We start from the raw sequence: 24,269 nt of genomic DNA on the forward strand, positions 1-24,269 counted from the left end.
ATAGATATGGCTTCCAAATTAACTCTTCCGAAGTCATTACTCTAGCCACACAGGCATCAGTTACTGTTCCTATATTAATAACATATGTCTGTGATAATGTGTATTAGATTACAATAGCATTGCCGTCTTCGTTGCTTCTAATTTTCCTCCGTCTATGATACGTTTGTGTTATATTCAATATAATGCGTCCATCAGAGATATTATCTCTGGACGAATACCACAGCTAATTTTGGTTTTCCGTGATACACTTGTACGGTGCACCGATTGCTATTTTAACCTAATACGGCTTCCGTTGCACATACCGAGTGAGTATACACATACACACACGTATGTATATATAGGTGTGTATGTATATGTGTGTGAGTGTGTGTGTGCGTGTGTATCTGAGAAGTCATTTTATAAACAAACTTAGAAGCACCAAGTGAGTTGATATTCTACAAGAAATAAAGGAATTCCGAATTCCGGAACACATACGTCGCAAAAAGACGGTATTTGTTGTCAGGGGTTCTTAAGTTAAACGTATAGATCGCCCACCCGGAAATATGCGGGGTTCGTTTCTTTGTAGCGAATTACTAACCACGTTTTCTCTATCTTCTAAGGGTATTTCCCAATTTTCTTCGAAGCTGTTTTCACCGCTAGTCTGCCTTCGAGAGTTACTTTATTCTCTACATGATATATATATATATATATATATATATATATATATATATATATATATATATATATATATATATATATATATATGTATGTATGTATGTATATCACTAATTTGGTAATAAAATGAAGAAAGCTAGCTGGATGAATCCTCCGAACTTTCAAAACGAGTGAAACAGAGACAATGGCGGAACTCGGAGCAATCCAGCGAAGATACACAGAGAGACACATACTCAATGCAACGTATCAGTTTCTACGAAAGACCGAATACCTTACGTTCTGTTCCTAAAAACAGAGGCGGAAAAGATATGCAGTGATACACATCTGGAAAATCCTGGAAGGCTTTGTAGCAAACTTGCGCATCACTGCAGAGTGTTAAAGGTCCCAGCATCACCAGAAAAATACAGAGCCAGTTACTGCAACAGCGTGGGTTTCAAGGGCCTTCCAAAATATCTGCATGGTGTGGATGTAGGTGTCTTTAAAAGAAGACTGGATCATCTGTCAGGGGTTCCAGTTGAGCCTACCTCACAGCGGGAAACACAAATGAAGGCAGCAGCATCAAACTCCCTTATTCATCAAATGCCACATATCAGAGGAGGCTTCAAATAATGGCGTAGCACAGCAAACGGTCATGCTCCAGCATGGCCGCAGCTCTAAAGCTGAAACGCTTTAGAGGATGAAAAAGTTAAACATATATATATATATATATATATATATATATATATATATATATATATATATATATATATATGTTATTTACAATGGATGGCTAGGTGTCCTCACATTGTTTGTTGTTATCACAACGTTTCGGCTGATGTACTCTCCAGCCTTCATCGGATGTTCTAGTGGAATTTCGAACCCACTAGAACACCCGATGAAGGCTGGAGTGTACATCAGCCGAAACGTGATAACAACAAAGAAGGTGAGGCCACTTATCCATCCATTGTAAATAATGTACATAATTCCCCATCTCAAAAATATAGAATACTAACACACACACACACACACACACACACACATGTATGTATATATATATTGCCCCTAATTTCAGCTCAAAGATGTGGCCATGCTGGGGAAACGCCGTTTTGCTGCACTGTTATTATTGAGAGCCTCCTCTAATAAGTGGCATTTAGTGAATAAGGGACTTTGATATCGCTACTCTCATTTGCACCTCCTGCCGCGAGATAGGATCATCTGGGACTTTCGACACAAAGAGGTCTAGTTTTGATTTGAAAACACCTACATCCACTTTGTGTTGGTCCCTCAGGCTCTTTGGAAGAATATTAAAAGGCTGTGGGCCCATGAAACCCAGGCTGCTACTGTAAATGGTCCTGAAGCGCGATGGCAGTGCTGGGGTCTTTGGTACTGTGCAGTGGCGACCCGTTCTGGCATTTGTGTAGCTTTCAAGGACAAAATTTGGCACAATTCCTTCCAGGATCTTCCAGATGTATATTACTGCATATCTCTCCCGCCTTTCCCAATAGCTGAAATGTTCTAGTGAGACGATCTTCTTTGTGCAGTTTCGCTGGATTGCTTCAAGGTCCGCTGTTAATTTCACACTAATGGGTGACCATAGCTGGGAGCAGTAATCCAGGCAGCTGAGGACGAACGTCCTCCAGAAGACCATCATGGTTTCCTTCTCTCTGGTTCTGAACGTTCTCAGGATCCATCCAGCCAGTCCTCTGCACTTTGTCACCATCCTGGTAATGTACCCAGGTCAGTAATCTCTCGCCATATCGCGTATCACCTATCGCGGGGTCTTTGAAACGTAACACTCGCGATAGTCGAGGGATTACTGCATATATATATATATATATATATATATATATATATATGTATTGTTATTATTATTCTGCTTGGAATCGAACTCGGAATCCTGGGATTAGTAGCTCGCGCTCTTAACCACTACGCCATATACCGTAGTGGTAAACAACAAGCAAGATGAGGACAAATATCCGTCAAATATAAATAATGTAAATATTGTACAAACCCCAACAAATGTACTGCCATTCTGTCTGATTTAACTAATTTCACCATAAAACATGCATTCAAATATCTTTGATTTTATGATCGGTAGACGCTTATTTAAAGATGCACGAGTTTTACAGTTGAGATAACGGTTTTTAATAACTACCGTGTGACATATGAAATCACTTTGATTTTCGTTTGAAATATATTGATATAAAATGTTTGCAGATGTTCGGCTTTTAATTTTTTTTCCATATCTACTCCAGCTTCGTGCTTCTTCTCATTCAACATAACCATAAATTCACACACACACACACACACACACGTGCACACACACACGTGCACACACACACACACACACGAGCAAACACACCTACCCACGCATATATATATGTGTGCATATATATATATATATATATATATATATGTGTATGTATAAATATATTAATTTTTATATATTTATACACACACACACTCACACGCACACATATATACTTATATCTACACACACACACATATATATATATATATATATATATATTGTGATATTTGTGGATGGTAATATATTTGCCAGTTGACCACACTTGGTCTTCACTTCAGAGTTATTAGTATTCTTATTTTAGTGCCCATTGCGTAAAATCTGTCGTCACACTTCCTGTGACCGCTTCAGCGATACTCCATCCCACGTTTCTCCTCCCGTTCTCTCTCTCTATTTCTTTATCTATATCTATATATATTGGAGATCAGTCAGTACTTACCGCTAGGCTGTGATTTGTGGGAGCAACTGAACACCAAATCTCAATGTAAAAGTGGGCGAGTTTTCCTACACGCACAGGTACCTTCCTCATATCAAAGTATCATAAAACTAAATCTTGGTAAATAATTAAATTTCATTTTGCTAGACAATCATCCGCAGTTTTATTAATATTTGATAATATTTATTATTGAGAAACCTCTTTGTTTACCATCATTTGCTAGCAGGCTGAACAAATCTGTGTGACGAGTGTTGCGACATTTTGGAAACGCGAGCTTATTACGTCATCACATTCGCAGGAATCTTTTCTACTCTAGGCGCAAGGCCCGAAATTTTGAAGGAAGAGACCAGTCGATTGGATCGACCCCAGCACACAATTAGTACTTAATTTATCAACCCCGAAAGGATAAAAGGCAAAGCCGAACTCGGCGGAATTTGAACTCAGAACGTAAAGACAAATGAAATACCGATAAGCATTTCGCCCGGCGTGCTAACGTTTCTGCCAGCTCGCCGCCTTTTACATTCGCAGTAATGTGAGTGGCTCAGTGTTTCTGGTAGTGTGTGTGTCATGGGTTCAATTTTCGACAGCGTGTAGTGTCCTTGAGCAATGCACTTTATTTCATCTTGGTTCGGTTCATTCAGATAGCAAAAATGAGTTGTAACTATAGTAATATATTAATATAAATTTATATAATTAATTGCTATAAATAAATTAATTAATTAATTTAAATTTATATTAATATAGAATATTTGCAGATGTTCGCGTTTTAATTTTTTCCATATCTACACCAGCCACTGGCGTCTTCTCATTCAAGATAAACATAAATTCACGCGCTCACACACACATACACACGCATAAACGAACATCCATACCCACGCATGTATATGTGTATGTGAGTGTGTGCGCGCGCGTTTGTGTGCGCGCGCGTTTGTGTGCGTGTGTATACGTAAGCTTTCATACGTAAATGTCGAACGATGAAATTCAACACCGCATTGGTAGATATATAATTACTTTATTTGTGAATTAAGCCCACCATTGGTTTCATATTAAGAAAAGCAGGAAAAATATTCTAGCATCGTAACAATTTTTCAAGCCGATCACATGGAGAAAGGTGCTCGCCTCCGGTGTGAGTGTATGTATGCATGTACATATGTGTGTGTGTCTGTGTGTGTGTCTAATTCAAAGGGACAAGCTTTGTCACATTCTTCGTCACGCGTACATTAATTTCAGGAGCAGACTATTCCGTTCATCGGATTAACTGTCTTGCTCATCGTCGAAACCGACATGGTGCCAGTTATTTACTCAATAATACATTAGTAGCATGTAAAGATGGATTCAATGCAAGGGAAGAAGAAGAAGAAGAAGAAGAATAAGAAGAAGAATTTTGTCTAGCGTTCGTGACAGAATTAAACCCAGCATTGGAAGTAAGTAATGTGAAAGATGAAATATATTCTTTTATTCTTTATTCTTTTATATGTTTCAGTCATCTGACTGCGGCCATGCTGGAGCACCACGTTTAGTCGAACAAATCGACCCCAGGACTTATTCTTTGTAAGCCTAGTACTTATTCTATCGGCCTCTTTTGCAGAACTGCTACGTTACGGAGACGTAAACACACCAGCATCGGTTGTCAAGCGATGGTGGTGCGACAGCCACACAAACACACACACACACACATATACATATATACGACGGGCTCTTTTCAGTTTCCGTCTACCAAATCGACTGACAAGGCTTTGGTCGGCCCGAGGCTATAGTAGAAGACACTTGCCCAAGGTGCCACACAGTGGGACTGAACCCGGAACCATGTGGTTGATAAGCAAGCTACGTATCACATAGCCACTCCAATACACACATAAATAATCACACAAGAATTTGATGGTCACATGGCTTGATATTTCCGACATTTTGCATCTCTCGATGAAATGTTACCGGAATATTTTTTTATGGAAACGGCTAAAGTAGTCTTTGAGGCGCTAAAAACTAACTAAAAGCAGCTAAAAACTTAAAAGAAACAATGATATAAAGTATGAAGAACGTAAATGCTCGTTTATCCCCACCCCCCGGTGATCTGTTTTCTTTTCTTTCTGTAGATTTGAATAGAACAGCGATGATAATCATTGCCTCTGCACAATATTTTAAATGAGCGACCAAACGACTTTGTTATTAAAACTGAATCCTTTTAGAACAGGAATCTATGTTTCATGTCTGGGTAGCTTTATGTTTCTAGTGAGGACGCCATATTCAACGTTGCCTCACCAGTCTAACTTCCGGCACAAAATATACAATGGTTTTCAGAAAAACAAAGGCCAATAAAAGCTGATGAAACTTCAATAATTATGTCATTTAACGCTCCAGTTGTTTAAAATAAATTAATGCCTGTTTACTTGCCTAAGTTTACACATATTGTCACATATATCATTATCACCACCACCACCACTGCCATCGTCATCATCATCGTCATCCTTCCTTGTTCGTATTTCTCTTCCAGTTTCTAACCTCCCCTCCTCCTCCTCATCCTCCTCCTCATTTTCCCCATTTCAAGACTGGCAGAATCCTTAGCACGTTAAATACTTGAGGGCATTTGGTCCGTCTTCAGGTCTTGAGATCAAATTCTGCCGAGGACGGCTTTGTTTTTCATCCTTTTGGGAGTCGATAAAAGGAGTACCAGTTGCGTAAATGGGTTCGATACAATCGACTAGCCATCCCCTCCTCCAACTGCTAGCCTTGAGTCAAGATTTGATTTCAATATTATCCTCATTGGATGATGAATATAGTTTAAGCAGGTGAAGTTAACTGAGGCATTAATAACTTGTACTTCAAGTCTTTTAGTAACAAATAAAAGAGTATCTGACCAGACTTCAATTTTCATTGACGCCAGATCGAAAAAATAGACCCTCGCCCGAATTTGATGTACTACGTTACAATCCTTTAAGTTCGGAGTTCAAATCCCTCCAAAGTCACCTCTACTTTTCATCCTATCTGGGTCGATGAAATAAAGTAGATTTAATCAAACTCCCTCTCCTTATGCTTAATTACTATCCTTTCATCATTTCGAGGTCGATAAAATAAATACCAGTCAAGTACTGGGGTTGATGTAATCGACTTAACCCGTGTCAAGAAATTGCTGCACTTGTGCCAACATTTGAAACCAATATTCTAGACATATCTAATACTGCCAGGGTTGACTTTGCCTTCCATTCTTTGGTGGTCGATAAAATAAGAACCAGTTGAATACTGTTGTTTATAGAATCGACTTATTCTTTCACCCGAAATTGCTGGCCTTGTGCCAAAAATTTAAGACCAACAACGCGAAGGCAGCGGGCTGGCAGAAGCGTTAGTCATTACGTTTCTGCGTTCAAATTCCACGGAGGTCAAATTTGTTTGTTATCATTTAGCAGTCAATGGAATAAGAACCATTTGAGTACTGGGGTCGATGAAATCGATTATCAACTTGCCCCCGAAATAACTGGCTTTGAACCAAAATTTGAAAACAATAATGTGAAGATTTGACTTGATTGTTTTGTTTCCCCCTAAATAGTTGAAACGAAAACCAGAACTATAAACTTCTTCAAACTGTCACCAAATTTGATGGATTCTGCTTAGTGATGCAGTAGCAATTTTACCATAATACAGTAGCTTATTCCTCGACCTCTGCAACCTCTTGGTTTTCGAGTATCTTACCATTATATTTGTTTCTTCTGAAATAGATTGCGAATTGATATATTTTTCATTTGAAAGCAGACGATACGCTTCTTTGTACAGAGTTTGTTAAAACACAGCAACAATTATATATTAAGAAATAACAAAATGTCTGTGAAACATTTATTTCCTGCATGATTTACAAAATAGTTTGAAAAAGAACAAGAGAATGCTTCATTCACATAGAGAAGAGGACATCAAAAGAACAGATGAGAAGAACGGAGAGAGAGAGAGAGAGAGAGAGAGAGAGAGAGAGAGAGAGAGAAAGAGAGAGAGAGAGATAGATAGATAGATAGAGAGAGAGAGAGAGAAGGACTAAGTGATCAAAATAATGCAATAAAAAGTAAAAGAAATGATAACAATTTTAAAAAGGAACAGATTTACAAATAATAACAATAATAATTCACAGTGAGTGTGTTACAATAAAATATTAAATCTGGCCTTACTTAGGCTCTTACAAAAAGAACAAATTAAATAAAGAAATAAATATCTAAATAAATAAATCAACGCCAACTGTCAACGGTAATTCTCTCCAGCTGATTTATACATTAGGATGCATTCAGCTTTTTTCTTTTCTTTTTTTTTGTCCTACCGTTTGTTTCCGCTTCAGTTGGTTTTAGTTGAATGGAAATTTGAAAAGAAAAATATAATGATAACAACAACAATAATAATAATAATAATAATAATAATAATAATAATAATAATAATAATAATAATGATAATGATAATAATAATTATAATTACAGTATGCAATTAAAACTGATGATTCCATTAGATACAGTTTTCGTTTGCAGAATTTAAAAACTGGCATGATTTAAAATTATTTTTTGTATTATTTTTTGAAAATTTTTTTTTCGTTTTTATGTAATTTTATTTGTGCTTTAATTTTTTGTGGGGGAGGGGCATATTCTTTCTTCTTATGACGACGATATCTAGGCCACTAGATCAAAACTATACAATCTTACTTGGCGTGAGAGATTTTGGTTTGGCACACCAATCAATAATTCTGCTCAATCCTGGCATCAGGACACATCATTTCTACAAGCTTTCGTTATTTCTGTTAACAGAAACCTAATAACCAGTTTATAAATAATGTCCATGTTTTCGGTATAGCGGTCTCCCAGGGTAATCTTTATCGCCTCCAACAGGGGTTGTTCTGCAAGCTGGAAAGGAAGAGTAAACCAGTCAGAAGTGAATATCATTTATGTCAGTCCTTCAAGAAAAGAAAAGTTTTCAGCATATTCAGATTCACTCATGTACTTGCTCTTTCACACAGACACACACACGCACGCATGCACGCGCGCACTTGCATCGTAGACTAACCAAAATATCTAGATTGCACCATAAACCATAGGACCAGTAAGACGGCAACGTTTACCCGTTTATTCTCGAAAACCTGGATTATTATTAATCAGAGATATATATAACATCTTGCACACATACAGATCTATACTGTACTTAATTTTCAACAATGCTCAGGTTTATCGACGACAACGTGGAATTTTCTCAGTGAACAGGTCGCAGTCTCAAAGAGACGAAAATATTTTGGCAAATCAAATTAAAATGTTGAAGTAAATCTAACGGTTTTTGCATGTTTTTAAATGGCTTGGAAACACCTTCCACGCTGCAATTGCTTTTGTTCCAGCACACGATCAGGTCACTTGCTATGCAAGTACATCTCCGTAATATATATATATATATATATATATATATATATAGAGATATATATATATATATAGGACCATCAGTCAGTTGTCATAATAATATTTAGAGTTTCAAATACCATAACTGAGACCTTCTAGGCATTTTTCATCAGTTATTAAGACAATAACGCTATCTTAATAACTGATGAATATACCTAGAAGCTCTCAGCTATGGTATTTGAAACTCTGAGTATTATTATGACAACTTACTGATTGTCCTGTATTATATATTTATCGATAACTTCTGCTATTTACATAATATCGGGCTCTCATTCATTCTTTTGGCATATTATTCTTATTATCATTATTATGATTAATATATATATATATATATATATATATATATAGGGAATACAAGCAGATTAATCCGAGCTGGATTTTCAGTCAGCATTTCTGCAAATTGCAAAATCATTTATATTTTTAATCAAATGAGAACAAAAACCAAGAACTACCAGGTATTGTCGAAACGCACGTAACTAAGGAATAAATGTAATAGCAAAAGTTTAATACATGGATTTATGTAAATACTACATTACATCATTAGACACAATTTTATCTGACCCCTCCCTTTCCCTCTCACTCTATCTATCTATCTATCTATCTACCTGTCTGTCTGTCTGTCTATCTGTCTGTCTGTCTGTCTGTCTGTCTGTCTATCTATCTATCTATCTATCTATCTATCTATCTATCTATCTATCTATCTATCTGTTGGTATTTCTTAGAGGAATTGAAGAAAAGTTAGAAACTTCGTCCTATTAGTTTAGACAGTTGTACTGGCCAGTCTGTAAATTTGCTCATTAAATTGGGTCTATCAGTAAAAATGTCATTCTTGGAAGGGACGTGGATACTATCTGCTGATGTTGTTAGGGTCTGTATTGCATGGTTGTTGGATGATGTAGTATTGTGGTACATAATTTATTGATTATTCTTTCGCGAACGTTTCCTGTTATTTCAAAATAAGGTTGAAAAACGCAGTGTAAGCATATCATTGATCTCAGTTTGGAGGTCAGTATATAGATTTTGTCACCGACAGTAGTTTGTTTGGTCACTTTAGAATATATTTCAACCAGTTTCTTAGATTTTAACATATACCATGTATTTCATTAAAATGTTATCTGCAAGCTGGTAGACATATTAATCTAGATATCATTTAGGAAATTTCCCAATTCAATTGACCATCCGATCTAACGAAAGATCTGTTTCCGCATTCATATACTCACATGTAAAAAAGCAAACCTTCCTTTCCTGTAACACTAATCTCTGTTCGTCTAACTTAACGATGAGTTCTTTTAGACGTTCCAGTTTGTTATTCTCTCTCTCTCTCTCTCTCTCTCTCTCTCTCTCTCTCTCTCTCCTCTCACTCACTCAATCTCTCACTCGTCCTTTATCCATACTTAAGCGACATCTGTTCTTTCTTCTTCTAGTTTGCTTTAAACTCCGACTAAAGAAAAAAAATTAATGTTTTTTATTAACCATTTCGTTGAATTTATTATTGCGTTTACCAATTTAAAGATGGAAATTGCTCAATAGGCGTCTTATACAGACAATGTTTAGGAACATCTTATTTGCTTTCACTAGACTTGAAAGAGTTATTTTTAGATCTGTGACGAACCACAATAAATGGTTTCCTGTTTATTACTTTGTCAGATTACGATCCATTTTGCCTGCGATTTTATCTTTTTTTTTACAAGCAACGGTGTTAATGTATACTTATGTAAGGCGGCGAACTGGCAGAAACGTTAGCAGGCCGAGCTAAAGGCTTAGCGGTATTTCGTCTGTCTTTACGTTCTGAGTTCAAATTCCGCTGAGGTCGACTTTGCCTTTCATCCTTTCGGGGTCGATAAATTAAGTACCAGTTACGAACTGGGTTAATCCCTTTGTCTGTCCTTGTTTGTCCCCTCTATGTTTAGCCCCTTGTGGGCAATAAAGAAATAAGAAACGTTAGCAGGCCGGGCGAAATGTTTAGCGGTATTTCGACTGTCTTTACGTTCTGAGATCAAATTCGGCCGAGGGCGACTTTGCCTTTCATCCATTCGGGGTCGATAAATTAAGTACCAGTTGCATACTGGGGTCAATCTAATCGACTGCCCCCCTCCCCAGAAATTTCGGTCCTTGTGCCTAGAGTAGAAAAGAATCGTTAGCTCGCTGGTTGAAATGCTTAGCAGTATTTCGTCCGTCTTTACATTCCGAGATCAAATTCCACCGAAGTCGACTTTGCCTTTCGTCTTTTCGAGGTCGATAAAATAAGTACCAGCTGTAATCGACTTACCCCTTCCGTTGAACTTGCTGGCCCTGTGCCAAAATATAAAATCAATTATCTATGTGTGTGCGTGTGTTGTGCGTACGTGTGTGTGTGTGTGTGTGTGTGTGTGTGTGTGTGTGTGTGTGTGTGTGTGTGTTAGGCAGCATTTGTTATTGAAGCATGTATATTTTGCACAGCGAGCCATGATGTGTGAAAAAAAACTAAAGAAAAATGAAGAATGATATCAGCTGTGTAGGAATGAATGTTCTTAGAAATGTCAGCGTGAAGGTCATTCGTGTAGAGAATGAAAAGATGGGATATTTATTAGCTAATCATAGAGCTTAGCAGATTTGCCGGTTTGCGGATTGAAGAGAGTCTATAAGAGTATGCTTCAAACATAGAACAGCAAAAAAGATGTAGAAGATAAAATATTTAGAGTTTGCGTGGGCGGTCAATTTTCGAGCGGCAGCATTTACATCTCATGCGAGAATATTAATTGTTGCTTAAACACATAGAAGAGCAAGTCTCTTAAATCTGGCTTTATAAAATCCGTCCTGGTTATTATTATAAGACGAAAGAAAGATACAAGAGATGAGGGAACCATTTGCTTGCGGACGCTCGGAACCAGTTTTCAGGTATTGGAATTATGGACAATAATTAGGTAGTTTCATAAAGTCTTGGGAATAGAGGCATTCTTTTTTATTGTTTCAATTATATTTCTGTGGATGGCTGCATTACAATACTTAGTTCCACATTCCTCGATTATTAATCCAGCCACCGAAGTAATTAGTTTTGTTATTATTCAGTTTCCTAAATCGATCAAATACATACACCATGCGTAGATATCGACTGTGAGCAATTGGCTGACCGCCGCGCTTTTCAATTATTATTGTTGTTAAAGCAAACGACTACTACTACTACTACTACTACTACTACTACTACTACTACTACTACTACTACTGCTGCTGCTGCTGCTGTTGCTGCTGCTGCTGCTGCTACTACTACTACTACTACTACTACTACTACTACTACTACTACTACTACTACTACTCACTTTTGACAGGGTCGATTGCTCTGAAGAAAAGCAAGCCAAATGTTCAAATCCCGGAGTAGTTTTGTTCGTGCACCGGTTGTGGGATATAAAGCTGCCCCATTCGGAATAAGATTTCCCAGCACACATTCACACTGTGAGAGAAGAAACACACAGCTTTACATGTAGCGGACTGTACAATAATTGTAGAGAAACGTCAACAGTTTGCTCAGACAGAATTTTATATATTTGGCTATATGAACAGCCCCATTGCAAAACAGCTTTAGATGGGCATCACTTGAGGGGAAAAGAGAGAGAGGAACACTGAAAAATGCATGAGAGAGTATCATATCACGTGGCCGGATGTAGAGGAAACTGCAACCAGCGGAAACTAGCGGGGTCAAATTGGTGCCGAAAGTTTTAGGCAACACACAAGGAACTGATTCTGAGATCGAGAACTCTGTTGTGGCCATCGGGTGAATCTGCGAGGTGAGAATTATCAAACGGATAACAAAACAAGAATGGCAAAGGCCTGCTATAAGATTTCTGATTGCGCATTGGTGTTTGAAGAGAGAAGCCTGGTTTGAATAGAAATATTGCTATATGGGAATTATCGTTCCATAAGAGAGGACCTCGGGCTATATAACAATAATAGCTGCTACTGCTACCCCTACCACTACTACTACTACTACTACTACCATCACAACTGCCAATACCACCACCACCACCACCACCACCACCACCACCATTACTAACTTATATTTTCATCTTTTACTTATTTCAGTCAATAGACTGGGGCCATGCTGTGGCATCGCCTTCAAGAATTTTTAGTCGAACAAATCAACCCTAGTAACTCTTTAAAGCCTGGCACTTATTGTATCGGTCAGTTTTGCCGAATCGCTAAGTTACGGTGACATAAATAAGCCAACACCGTTTGTCAAACTGTAATGCAGGGCAAACACAGGCACAAAGGCACACACATACATGCACGCGCGCATATATGCATAAATATATAATAATAATAATAATAATAATTATTATTATTATTATTACGCTTATCGAAGGTGCCGTGTAGTAGGACTGAACCCGGAGCCATGTGTTTAGGAAGCAGGCACACCTGCGCCAGTAATATGTTTTGTTAAACTTCGAGGAAGACACGTCTACCTCATCTACTTGTTCCAAACACCGTTTGCAATCAAGCACCATCCGTTTGAAGTATGACGTGTGTAATACTTTGTCATCTGTAATGATTTCCACTGTCTTCTTCTTCTTTCTCCACCTTCTTCTTCTCCTCCACTTCCTCCACTTCCTCCTCCTCCTCCTTCCACTCGCCACTTGAAATAGCGGACGATGTCTGAAGATATATCATTATATTTCTGTCCTCATTTTCTTAATCTTTTAAGAAAATTCTTTGAACTATCTTCAAGAGAACCAGCAGAAAACGTGGCTGTAGAAAACAGTTTGAGCAGACGTATTTCTAGCAAAGATGCTATTTAATAATCGACTAGAAAATGCGTCGCTAATTTAGATCTCAATTCCATTCACACTCCTTTCTTCTTCTTCTTCTTCTTGTTCTTCTTGTTCTTGTTCTTGTTCTTGTTCTTGTTCTTCCTCCTCCTCCTCCTCCTCCTCCTCTTGCTGTTCTTACTATTTTTCATCTTCTTCCTCTTTTCTTCTTTTTTCTTTTTCTTCTTCTTCTTCTTCTCTTCCCCCTCCTCCTCCCCTCCTCCTCCTCCTCCTCCTCCCCCCTCCTCCTCCTCCTCCCCCCTCCTCCTCATCCTCCCCTTCCTTCCTCCCATCCTGCCCCTACTCCTCTTGTTCTGACCATGCCTTGGTTTCCAGCTTATTCCATTCTCTTGTGGTTACTCGATCAGCCGCTAGTCTCATCGACGATATTATTACTCTCTCCACATCCAGTCTTCCGTCACACTACTCCTCATTCCGCCCTCTCCCTTCCCCATCTTTCGGTCCTCCTCCTGCTCCTGATCCTGCTCCTCCTGCTGCTCCTCCTGCTCCTCGCCTTCCTCCTCCTCCTCCTCCTTCTCCTCCTCCTCCTCCACCTCTATGTACATATACCTTTTAAATTTGTTTACGGAAAACGTTTTAACTATGCCAATAAAGTCCTTATTCCCTTTTGCCGGCCACTGCCTAATGTTGCTGACTGATGAACCAGTTTTTATGAGGATTGCATCGAGCTGAGAAACATTTCATTATTTCTCTTTCAGATTTATATTTGACAGCACACCATTTCTATAACCATTGGCGTTTCAAGACTTTCAATGAAAGAATGTGACAACACTTTTATCAGTTATATATATATATATATATATATATATATATATATATATATATATGAATGACCATTTGTGGCATAGTGCCTGTTCCATTAACATTTCAGGATAAACCTGAAATTTTTGGATATTTCATTTTTTTGGAACGCCTTCGTCTCACACTATACCGAAATATGAACACAAAAGGGTCTATATAAGAATCTTCAAGGCAGTCGCATTATTTTAATTATTTACTACATATACGCGAACATGCGACTCTAGCATTCTTACGCTGCATTTCTATATGCACACACACGCACACACACACAGACACACACACACGCAAGCGCACACACATATAAATGTATAGGCAAAACATAAATGGATGAAGGAATGAAAAAGAATGAAATTGAAAGAAAAGTTCACAGTAAATATAATAGGGTTAATTTCACGTTGCCTTAAAGTTTTAGGCGGAACACACACACACACACACACACACACACACACACACATATATATATATATATTTACGTGTGTGTGTGTGTTTGTGTGCTATAGCCACCGAGCGACCAAAGCATTGTGAGTGGAACTGATAGGCAGAAATTGAAAGAAGTCCGTTGTATATATATATATATATATATATATATATATATATATATATATATATATATATATATATATATATATATATATATATATATATATATATATGTGTGTGTGTGTGTATGTGTGTGTGTGTGTGTGTGTGTGTATGTGTGTGTGTATGTGTGTGTATATATATATATATATATATACATACTCAATAATCTTAAAGGCTCTCCGATAGTGGCACTCGAATTTTTTACACTATAATTTACACAATATATATTTATACATATGCATGTATGCGCGCGCGCGCGTGTATGTGTGTGTGTATGCGTGTGTGTGTGTATGCGTGTGTGTGTGTATGCGTGTGTGTGTGTATGCGTGTGTGTGTGTATGCGTGTGTGTGTATACCATTTGTCACAAGTAACTACCATAGCCTACGATTTATTTCTGTGGTGGTTTGTGCTGCCATTTATCTCAATCCGTGCTGTAGTTGTTTTCTTCGACATTGTCCTTTCTGTCACTAATTCTCTTCAGAAAGACGTGGATGCACACATTCTTAGTCGGTTAACATCAATAAACCGATTGCGTTTGCGCAAATCTGCACACGTCGCTTGATACGAATAATCTTTGTTTCGTTGATTGATTCAAAACAGTTTGAAATCTCTAATGAGAGCGCATGCGCATGAAATAATGAGCAGCATTTGAAGATCACGTTTCTAGGAGTGAATCCATGGTGGAAGTAAAGTTGATTACTGGGTATATTGACTTCTTAAATAGCCACACCACGGCATATTAAAATTGTTTTTTTTTTCAAAGTGAAATCAATATTAATGAAATATATTGTGACCGTGACCATCACATCGATTTAGATGTTACTACAATGAAACTGAAGAAATGCTGCTAAGCTTTTATCCTACGCGATAATACACACAAACACATGCACACATACCCACCCCATATATATATATATATATATATATATATATATATATATATATATATATATATATATATATATATATATATATATATATATATCTAGGTATATCCATTAACTGTTTCTCCTGCATCTCTCACACCATGAACTCTAACATACCCCTCATCATTCTGAAGAGTTCTGCCAAACCATTTGGCACATTGAAACGATCGTAAATGACTCATTATATAATCTCTACATAATTAAATCAATGGCTAACTAGCCCAATTAACTTGCTTCTTCTTGTGTTTGTTTCTCCATTCTCCACATAATTATATATATATATATGTATATATATAGATGTAAAAGGAAAATGAGACAAAGTAGAAAATGCTAAAATAATTTTATCATGAAGAACACTTCAGTACCGGTTTCAGTCTTTGCGACTTCTTTAGCTTAGAGTAAAGCATAAAGAACAATTAAATTGTGGAAAAATTGAATGAAATGTTTTTGTTTTTTTTATATATTTCCATATAAATACAAGGGCAAAAATTGTTAAATGATTTATACCATTGATTAGCATGCGTAATAATGTCAGAAGACATAAATATTTTAAAATATAATAGTGTATGAAATATGCACGGAGAGGAAACCATCATGTAGATTTCGTACATACTAAAAATGGCAGTCAAAGCACAAAACAAACATACCACCGTCGCTTGTTCATCATCATCATCATCATCATCATCATCATCATCATTATTATTATTATTATTGTGGTGAACTGGCCGAATAGTTTGCACGCCGGGAAAATATGTTTAACAACATTTACGCCCGTCTTTACGTTCTGAGTTCAAATTCTGCTGATGTCGACTTTGCCTATCATTTTTTTTTTCGTGATCGAAGAAGTAAGTACTTACTATTTGAGCACAGGCGTCCATACAACAACCTAGCCCAGAATTTCAGGCCTTGTGCCTATAGTAGAAAAGATTATCATTTGTGGAAAAGAATTATATCAACTTCATATATATTTCTTCAGAATAATACCACAGCTCAGCTTTTACAAATATTCGTGAACTTACACCTATATCGTTGAATATTTTTATATATTGTTGTTTTTTTATTATTAAAACTAATTTCTTCATCTTATTTTTAACTACAATTTGATATTTAAATGATATTTAAATTTGATATTTAATTAAAATAAAATCAAGTCTTTCGGTATTTTCCGGCTTAATTTATGAGTACACTATTGAAATTCTTAGAATGTAAACATTCATTCAACAAAGAAAAACATGATATCGTGTGATAGAAATTTATTCGCCAGAGGCATAAATGGCAAATGAATATGAAAGAACATAAAATGTTATTGGAATCAAGTTTACGAATTTGGTTGATAATGAGACATGAAAGAAGCTTTTTTTTATTCTTTTACTTGTTTCAGTCATTTGACTGCGACCATGCTGGAGCACAGCCGTTAGTCGAACAAATCGACCCCACGACTTATTCTTTGTAAGCCTAGTACTTATTCTACCGGTCTCATTTTCCGAACCGCTAGGCATACACACATGCATATACATATGTATGTGACGGGTTTCTTTCAGTTTCCGTCTACCAAATTCACTCACAAGGATTTGGTCGACCCGAGGTTATAGTAGAAGACACTTGTCCAAAGTACCACACAGTGTGACTGAACCCAGAACCATGTGGCTGGGATTCAAGCTTTTTACCACACAGCCACATTTCTTCGCTAAATTTATAAACAATAGTTTCAGCTCTTGTTAATTCATTTGCCGGGATTGCTTCTGGTTGACAAGACATAATGATGTTGAAACACAAAATGTTCTAAAGTCTCTTGTAATAACAAATGGAAGGTATTATGACCACCATCGTAAAAATAGAAGCTGTTCTCCTTTGACGAAATACAACAACGATCAGCATTTCTTTACTTAAGAGATGAGGAATTATTTACATTATTTACATTCGACGGATATTTATCCTCATCTTGTTTGTTGTTAACACAACGTTTCGGCTGATATACACTCCAGCCTTCATCAGGTGTCTTGAGGAAATTTCGAACCTGGGTTCTCATTCCTAAGGTTTGAAATTTCCCCAAGACACCTGATAAAAGCTGGAGGGTATATCAGCCGAAACGTTGTGTTAACAACAAACAAGATGAGGACAAATATCCATCAAATGTAAATAATGTAAATAATGGACAATCAACATATTCCTGTTCGAATCTGGCAAAATTTATTAACAAGGAATATGCAAATCATTGAAATTTAATTCATATCTATTTAAAAAATTTTATCGATGTGAATATCAGAAATGATTTGCTAATATAAGCTTCCAATGTTGTTACATCATTCTTTGCAAACTTCAAATGTTTAAGGAAAATGTTACAAAAAAAATCGTTAAATTTCTGCATCCATTTGGCGAACTATGGATTGTATGGAATTCCAATTAAATAAGGAATATGAACAATAAAAAACAAACAAAACTTTAAAGAATTACCAGGAAAAAGAAAAAGTAACATGAAAAAGGAAGACAGAAAGAAAGATTAAGAATCTTCTCAAAGCAAGACATATGAGAATTGGATTGGCAGGTTTAAGTTGAACAAATAAACTAAGTTTTCTCTGTTGATTAGGGATTATGTGCACGGGGAAAGGTAATAATGTTTGCCAAAGCTCTAAATCTATTGAGAGAGAGGCAAGAGGAGAGAGGAAGAGGGGAGAGAACAAATAGAGAGAAAGGGAGAGAGAGAGAGAGAGAGAGAGAGAGAGAGAGAGTAACGAAAATGTGCTTAACAATGAGAATAAGTATGTGGCAGCTACTGGAATTGGTTAGAGCGATGCTTCCCAACCTTTTTATTGAAATGAGTTTTCCCACAGACCCCCTTTTAATATGCTTATCTTTATCAAATTCCGCCAAGGTCGACTTTGTCTTTCATACTTTCGGGGTCGATGAATTAAGTACCACTTGCGTACTGGTGTCGATCTAATCAAATGACCCCCCTCCTCCAAAATTTCGGGCCTTGTGCTTAGAGTAGAAAGGAATATGCTTATCCTTACGTATATCTATCTATCTATCTATCTATCTATCTATCTATCTATCTATCTATCTATCTATCTATCTATCTATCTCTCTCTCTCTCTCTATATATATATATATATATATGAAATTTTGAATTTGGTTCACGGATCTCCAGTACTAACTTTGCGGACTACAGGTTGGGAACCATTGGGTTAGTGTATTAAAAATGGCGCCGATGATGATGATGATGATGATGATGATGATGATGATGATGATGATGATGATGATGACGATGACAAAGTCGACGATGATGATAAGGATGATGATGGTGGTAATAACGATGATGATGATGATAAAGTAATCGCACCTATAAATATGATATGATTACAAAGCGCCTCTGAATATTTATTCCCGAAAAGAACAAAAACACAAAAACACAAAAGAAAGAACAATTTAAAATTTATTTGTATTAGAAAGTAACAGAGCATGGCAGAAAACCGCTCCAACTGAATTCATATTTAATTCATTTTCCTTAATTAAAATTTCAGAGTTTTATCCCTCATTAGCCTTTTTGTTTTTCCTAGAATTAGTTACTTAAAATTATAGCTCTCACCAGCAAGAATAGCGTCCAATTTAATATTAAATATTCATGACGCATTTGTTTCCGAGAATTTTCACAAGATATTCTTTTAATTTATATCGTCAATCTGTTTTCATCGACAACCCTCCTCTATATTTCTGTAGTCAGTTCAGATTTGTAGTAATTGCATACAATACTTCACTGACGTGGTCCATACAAAATAAAAGCATGTCCACAATTGTTAGAGGAGACCTAAAGGTCAAAACTCGCCCTTACATTCTATATTTATTCAATTTTGATTGACTAGAATGTCGGGCTTGTTTCTCCTTGCATTTTTTACACAAGTTAACCTTTTAAACATGTTTGTTTTCATTCCGATTAGTAACTAAATGTATGGTAGAGAAAAACTCCAACTGAATCCATATTTAATTCAATTTCCTTAATTAAAATTTCAACGCCGATATCATCATGGCGATATCAATTATCTTAGAGGAATTTCCTCTCTATGTTCTACCAATCCATTTTGATTTGCTACCATTCTAAAACTGGTGAAACCAAAGCGGAAATGTTTGAGAGTAAGAAAATATAGGCCCAAGTAAATTGGATAGGAGAGGTTAATCATTATTGTCGACCACCTACCGTGCCCTCTAAATAGCTCACCTTGGATCAAAATCAGAAACCATCTTTATTATTATTATTATTATTATTATTATTATTATTATTATTATTATTATTATTATTATTATTATTATTGAGTGAGAGAGCAGTGCATGCCATCAAAGTGACACTGGGGTAAAATACACGAGGCCTATTATCCTCATCATGACTACCCGTCTGATAAGGGTACACCAGGCACATGCATCACAACCATATGTGCGCGACATGATGATCTCGCATGACCTCGCAGGTGGGGCCCAGTTAGAATTTTCTTCAGGTTGAGTAGCCCATCTTGCTCAAAAGATCTCTGAATAAGGTTTGTTTAAGGATGTTGAATGAATCGCCCATATTTCCAGAGGTGAATTATTCAAACTCCAAAGAATTCCTCTCATCACATGGCTATGATGCGCCCCCACTACTTCTGCTCGTGATCAGAGATGCACATATTGTCAGCCATTAAGTGATATGCTCAACTTGTTATGGTTAAACAGGTGACAAGCAAATCTGTGGTATTGAGCAGAATATTTGCTGTAGCCCATCTTTTATACCAAGACAGAACAATGTACATGACAACACTTCCGATGATTTAAGATAAGTAAACCTATTATTATTATTATTATTATTATTATTATTATTATTATTATTATTATCATCATCATCATCATCATCATCATCATCATCATCATCATCATCATCATCATCATCATCATCATCATCATCATCATCATTATTATTATTATTATTTTATGTTTGACTTTTGTTTTGCATTTGTACAAGTTGGATCCAAGTCTCACCCAGAGACCTCAAGAGACAACAAGTTAGAAGTTCATGTAGGTGTTATGCCTAGGGTACCATATATTTGGATTTGTACAGTTTTGTTCAAGTGAATGTTTAAGAAACCATAAGAAAATTATGTTTGCTTTAAAATTTGAGATCACATAGACAGTATTTTACGTAGGATATGGGCAGTTCCCATGAGCACTATCTTTTGGACTTCAGCCATTTTGGGGTTTCCTGGTATCTGAGCTAGGTAGTAATCAGCCCGTTTCGCTGTCATTCCCAGGGCACCTATGACAATAGGTATTGTTTTCGTCTTCAGATTCCACATTTTGCTAATTTCTATTTCAAGATCTTTATATTTGCTCAGTTTTTGGTAGGTCTTGACAGATACGTTTATATCAATTGGGACAGTCATATCAATGAGGAGGCATGATTTTTGTCTGAAGTCTTTCAGTATGATGTCTGGCCTATTTGCGTCTATCTTTCTGTCAGTTTGAATGGTGAAGTTCCAGAGGAGTGCAATGTGATCATTTTCAAGTACTGGGGGTGGTTTGTGTTCCCACCAGTTTTTATCATGGGGCAAGTCCAGGTTTTTGCATATTACCCAGTGAATATATTGTGCAGCTCTATCATGCCTGTTGAGATACTCTGTAGGCGCAAGCAGACTGCACATGGAGACAACATGATCGATGGTCTCATTTTGTTGTTGGCATATACGACATAATGGGGAGCTGCCGTTCTTTAATATGTTGGCCTGGTAGTTCTTTGTAGGTAGGCATTGATCTTGGGCTGCTAGTCGAAAAAGAAATGTGAAATCATTTTGTATGACGAAAATGCTTTGAATGTTTCGCAAAATGAGTTCCAACCTAGGAACGAAAGATAACAATACAAAAGGCAGCAGAATCTGTTTCGTAATATTTTCCTGAGAGAAAATGAGACGAAATTATTTCGTGTAGTTGAGGAGTCCGATAGGAAACATATTCAATGCTCATCCTATGTGTAAGGACATTGCCTGTATCATTAACAGATTAGCAACTTCAGCCATTTCATATCGTTCTGTAGAATTGGTTTTAAATCTGACAGAACTATATTAGACAAATCTAGCTGGAGAAATATATTGAAAAATACTGTAATAAATGTGACAACGAACAAGCAAATGTCCCTTCAGTAAAAGATGGTATAAAACTATTGGATGTCAGGGAAGCATAGATAAAAACCAGTGAGGAAGATTGTCTACTAAATTTTCGAATCACTCTCAACACATGGCTATGATGTGCCCCCACTACTTCTGCTTGTAACATATCCTTGTTGAACATGGGAAAAATGGTTGCAAATCTATCATATTCACAACAGCAACATTCTCCTAACTCCATTTTACTAAAGCGGAATTTAAAGAAGCTGCAGTCACATATACACCGATAGCAAGTTATGAACAATCATAAAATTCATCACCATTTTTATTCCATGAATATTTCTTGAACGTAATTCTCCATACAGAGCGGGAGTTGGCAGAATCGTTAGCATGCCGGACAAGATATTTAGTGGCATTTCTTCCGGTTTTACTTTCTGTGTTTGAATTCCGCCGAGGCCGGTTGTACATTCCCTACTGTGCCGCCTTCAGAGATTTCTAGAGTGCGGATGCCGTTTGAGACGCACGCCTTTTCGTAAATCATATTGTTTACGAATCTGTAGTCCTAGCTCAAGCAAAAACCAAGAAAGTAGGCCTGACAAGTAGAATATGGCTAGGTGGCGCTCACTGTCTTCTACTAGTTGAGTAACAGCAGTGCAAGCTACAAAATGTTGGTGGTTGAGAAGTGTTATGAGGTTCTCGGGAAAGCTCAAGGTCTTGCTATTATGGAAATACTGTGGGAAGTATTCGTATCACCGAGGAATTAGTAATATGATGAAAGGGTTTGGAGCTTTTGTTCTGCTTATTGTTAGAGAGCTCATCGATATTTTGAAAGAAGGTGAGGTGAAGAGAGAAGTGCAGTCCTCAACTGGATTTATTGAAAAATGAGTGTGACAAAAATGATAAAAACGCAAGAATAAGTGGAAGCATTGTAAGAAGAAGCTTGTAAGTCTGAGGAGGGCAGTTGTGGTGATGCTTAGTTTTGGTGCATGGGCTACTCTTGGATATCTGATCCTAGATAGATAGGCTTCTATATAAGAAACACACTTCACCACCGCCATTCTCCTTTAATCTATATTTGCATTTCATGGTTCTCTCCTTTCGGGTTTTCTGAGGTTAATGCCCAGACTTACGTTATTTAAAAAAAGAATTCTCTCCTTCGTATCTTTATGGTGAGAAATTAAAGCAAACATCACCACCGTCGTCATCATCGTCGTCGTCACCGCCGTCATTGTTGTTGTTGGTGTTAATTGTTGTTTTGATAATTATTTTTCACTCGTCCGTGTATATTCCTATCAAGATAACCTCATAACGCGTGCAAAACCTGGTAGCATATATTTTCCTAAAATTAAACGATGTTTCTTTTTGTTGGAAAATTAAGACGGCATGACAGTAGTAAAAAAAGGTGGACAAAATAACCATACGAAAGAAAAAAACTGAATGAAGAGAAGGGGAGATAACTGATGCTGAAATCAGAAACAATTTTTCCCAGGTTAACGTTTACTTTTACAATTCACATACAAATACCTGTAACATGAAAAATATAGTTATCTCTTGAGGAAACGAAAGAAACTAATTGTTGCTATAAATGCCTCACCGGGATTTAAGCATTAGCATTCACCATTCCAGTAACTGTTTTAGATATCTGCATGTGAAGCTGAGGTTTGGACGGGTACTAATCTTTACGAGAATACATGAATAATAAGAAAAATTAAAGAGATGCAAACAGAAGATAACAAAGGGAAAAATAATCTATAATAATGTTTAATCTTTTGTGTCGTTCGAAATTTCCTAATTTCTACAACTAAACCTGTCTTTTGTAAACTATTAGAAACAACTGAAACATGTATTGTTATAGTGCATTGTTGTGCCATTCATATTATTACTATTTATTATTATTGTTTACAAAGTAAAAAATTGCATTTTTGTTGATTAAAGTGTTCCAAGTTCTCAATAAATGTTTATTATAAAGATTATTATAATTGATTGAGTTGGATAACATTTATATTTGTTTAATATAGCACACTTCTGCATAACAATCAAATTAAAACTCACATGATAACTATTCTGTTTCGTATATTTTTTGTGTCATATTTACTTAAATTATTTCAGTAAATGGGACATAAACCGCAGTTATGTTGATTATTGCAGCTAACGTTATTTCTACAACAAACGTGAGGTAGAGAGTTTCTATGCTACAACAAATTATATTGTAATCATAAATAACAGAAGCATTTAACGTAATTATGGACGCTGTCG

At 36.6% G+C, this 24,269-nt stretch overlaps 1 protein-coding gene across 2 annotated transcripts in view; it reads right to left on the minus strand.

Annotated features, from left to right (window-relative positions):
• Nucleotides 1–7,188: 7,188 nt before the first annotated feature.
• LOC106880256 (globin-3) overlaps nt 7,189–24,269 on the minus strand; it is a 125,995-nt gene continuing 108,914 nt past the window's right edge. Inside the window, exon 3 of one of the 2 annotated variants that reach the window (XM_014930122.3) lies at nt 7,189–8,242. In XM_014930122.3, coding sequence (XP_014785608.1) covers nt 8,102–8,242 — 141 coding nt within the window. In that variant the 3' untranslated portion in view covers nt 7,189–8,101. Of the gene's footprint in view, nt 8,243–12,059; nt 12,210–24,269 lie in introns of those variants that run through there. The other variant, XM_089348485.1, reaches the window with a different exon arrangement.

Source organism: Octopus bimaculoides, chromosome 3 (assembly GCF_046866305.1).
Source record: "Octopus bimaculoides isolate indiv1 chromosome 3, ASM4686630v1, whole genome shotgun sequence".
Classification (NCBI taxonomy): Eukaryota; Metazoa; Mollusca; class Cephalopoda; order Octopoda; family Octopodidae; genus Octopus; species Octopus bimaculoides.